Source organism: Tarenaya hassleriana, unplaced genomic scaffold, assembly GCF_000463585.1.
Source record: "Tarenaya hassleriana unplaced genomic scaffold, ASM46358v1 Cleome114, whole genome shotgun sequence".
Taxonomy (NCBI): domain Eukaryota; kingdom Viridiplantae; phylum Streptophyta; class Magnoliopsida; order Brassicales; family Cleomaceae; genus Tarenaya; species Tarenaya hassleriana.
The window spans coordinates 89,740-92,369 of record NW_010961731.1 but is presented as its reverse complement, the minus strand read 5'-3'; the positions used below and the strand labels follow the sequence as shown (position 1 = coordinate 92,369).

General features: G+C 43.2%; 1 protein-coding gene across 1 annotated transcript; it reads left to right on the top strand.

Annotated features, from left to right (window-relative positions):
- Positions 1-316: 316 nt before the first annotated feature.
- Positions 317-2,293, top strand: LOC104806048. Its single transcript, XM_010530769.1, has 2 exons — positions 317-999; positions 1,258-2,293. The coding sequence occupies exons 1-2, from the start codon at positions 317-319 to the stop codon at positions 2,291-2,293; spliced, it is 1,719 nt and encodes a 572-aa protein (XP_010529071.1).
- Positions 2,294-2,630: the final 337 nt, after the last annotated feature.

Genomic DNA, 2,630 nt, shown 5'->3' with positions numbered 1-2,630 from the left:
TCGTTTTATTCCTTGGTTTCTCTTGGTGAACGATTGCGGAAAAGATTTTCGATCTCGTTTGTCATAGTTCGATAAGAACCATATAGAGAATACTAAAGAGGGGTAAAAGGCAAGAGAGTGTGAGATCATTAGAGGGTAAAAGCCAATTATTGAGTGAAACACTTCTTTGAGTGAAATACTTGAGTGTGGTGAGAATATTTTTCTTCTTCTTTCTTCCTCCTTACTTTCTTTTGCAGAAAACATGGCGGAATAACAAAATCGTAATCTAGACAATCAGCAACATGGAGAAGCGAATCCACTCCAAATGCAAGCATTGATGGGTGAGCTACGGAGGATCATGCGAGCTGAATTGGAGGGCATCAATCAAAGGATGGATCGAATGGAAAATAGGGCACATGCTGCACAAAACCAGCCACGACAAAATGCTGGACGAAGAGTTCAAAATGTTCCTAGTGATGGAGAAGGAGCATTATCGGATGAAGAAGAATTAGTTGAGCAGCCCCAAAGGCCTAGACGTGCACAACGGGCAAGGAATCATGTTGATGATGACTTGGGGAGTATCAAGATGAAGATTCCGTCGTTTCAAGGGAGAAACGATCCTGAAGTGTACCTCGAATGGGAGAGGAAAACGGAGATGGTGTTTGAGTGTCACCGTTACTCAGAGTTGAAAAAGGTGAAAATGGCAGCCGCGGAATTCAGTGATTACGCTCTTGTTTGGTGGGACCAACTCGTAATCACAAGGAGGAGGAATGGTGAATATCCTATTATTACATGGGATGAAATGAAGGCTGTCATGAAAAGAAGGTTCGTTCCTAATCATTTCCATCATGATATACACCAAAGGTTACGGAAATTGGTGCAGGGAAATCAAAGTGTGGAGGAGTACTTCAAGGAGATGGAGATACTCATGATTAGGGCCGATATCGAGGAAGATAGGGAAGCTACTTTGCAAAGATTCCTTGGTGGTTTGAATCAAGACATTCAAGATAGAGTGGAATTGTAACATTATGTCGAAGTTGAAGAACTGTTGCATTTGGCTATCAAATGTGAGCGGCAGCTCAAGAGGAGGGCAAATTCACGTCCAACTTATAGCAAAGGATCATCTAGCATGAGATCGAGCTTTGTTAAGGAGGAAAAGTATGCCCCTGGATCAAAACAAGAAACAAAGCCAACCACATCAAACCAAGGGAATCGAGGTAAACCTGAATCTTCTACAGCACGCAATCGAGATGTTAAATGCTATAAATGCTTGGGCAGGGGCCATTTTGCTAACAAATGTCCCAATAGAAGAGTTATGGTGTTGCGTGATGATGGTGAGATAGAAACGGAGGCAGAAAGTGATACAGAATCTATGCCATCATTAAAGGATGATTTTGAAGAGCAACTTCCTGCCAAAGGAGAAGCATTGGTTATACGGAGAATCCTGAATCTGAAAGCCAAAGAAGAAGAGGTAGTACAGCGGGAGAACATTTTCTATACTCGATGCCTTATTCAAAACAAGGTATGTAGTGTGATTGTTGATGGGGGGAGCTGTACAAATGTTGCTAGTGCTACAATGGTGGAGAAGCTGAATCTACAACCGACAAAGCATCCTAAGCCCTATAGGTTGCAATGGTTGAATGATAGTGGAGAGGTGAAAGTTTCCAAGCAAGTAAGGGTTCCTTTTTGCATTGGAAAGTATGAAGATGAAATTCTCTGTGATGTAGTACCAATGCAGGCCAGCCATTTGTTGTTGGGGAGACCGTGGCAGTTCGATAGACGTGTGCAACATGATGGTTACAGCAACAAATACTCGTTCGAGTTTAAAGGTAGCAAAATCCGACTTGTTCCTTTAACTCCGAAGGAAATCTACGACGATCATATCAAGCAGGGGAAAACACAAATGCGTGGCAGCGATGTCTTGAGTGACCATGAGGTAGATCACCAAAATGGAGAGTTCTTGAGAAAAACCCAGAAACAGACCTTTGAGAGCAAACCCGAGAGGAAACAAAAGAATTTCTTCCTGAGAGCTTGTGAGATAAAAAAAGCTTTGTTTTCAAGTCAACCAATCATTGTACTTTTGTACAAAGAGACTCTTTCTAACTTGAATGATTTTTCATCATCTTTGCCAAGTGTTCTTCAAGATGTTTTGCAGGAGTACAAAGACGTCTTTTCCAAAGACATTCCCCGAGGATTACCGCCGATCCGTGGCGTTCACCCGGCTTATCAAACGGACAGTCATAACCGTTTGTGGCGCCTTCGCATACCAAGGTTGCTAATCACGGCGTTAGGTCTAGGTCGCGGCAGTCTTTAGACTTGTGCCAAGGTTGATTTCTACCGGTTGGTTAGAGGTCGCGGTCTCCACCCGCCTAGTTAGAGCAAAGGTCCTCGGTTCCGCATCACCTCTTGGAGTCTTGCATCTTGAACCGATTCAAGACCTTGTCAATGTATGTACTCTGACTTAGACCAAGAAGCCTTCTCGATCTATCTCTATAGATCTTGATTCCTAGAATATAGGCGGCTTCTCCTAAGTCCTTCATCGAAAAGACCGATCCTAGCCAGGATTTTACTCCTTGCAAGGTAGGAACGTCATTTCCGATGAGCAATATATCATCTACATAAAGCACAAGGAAGACCACTGCGCTCCCACT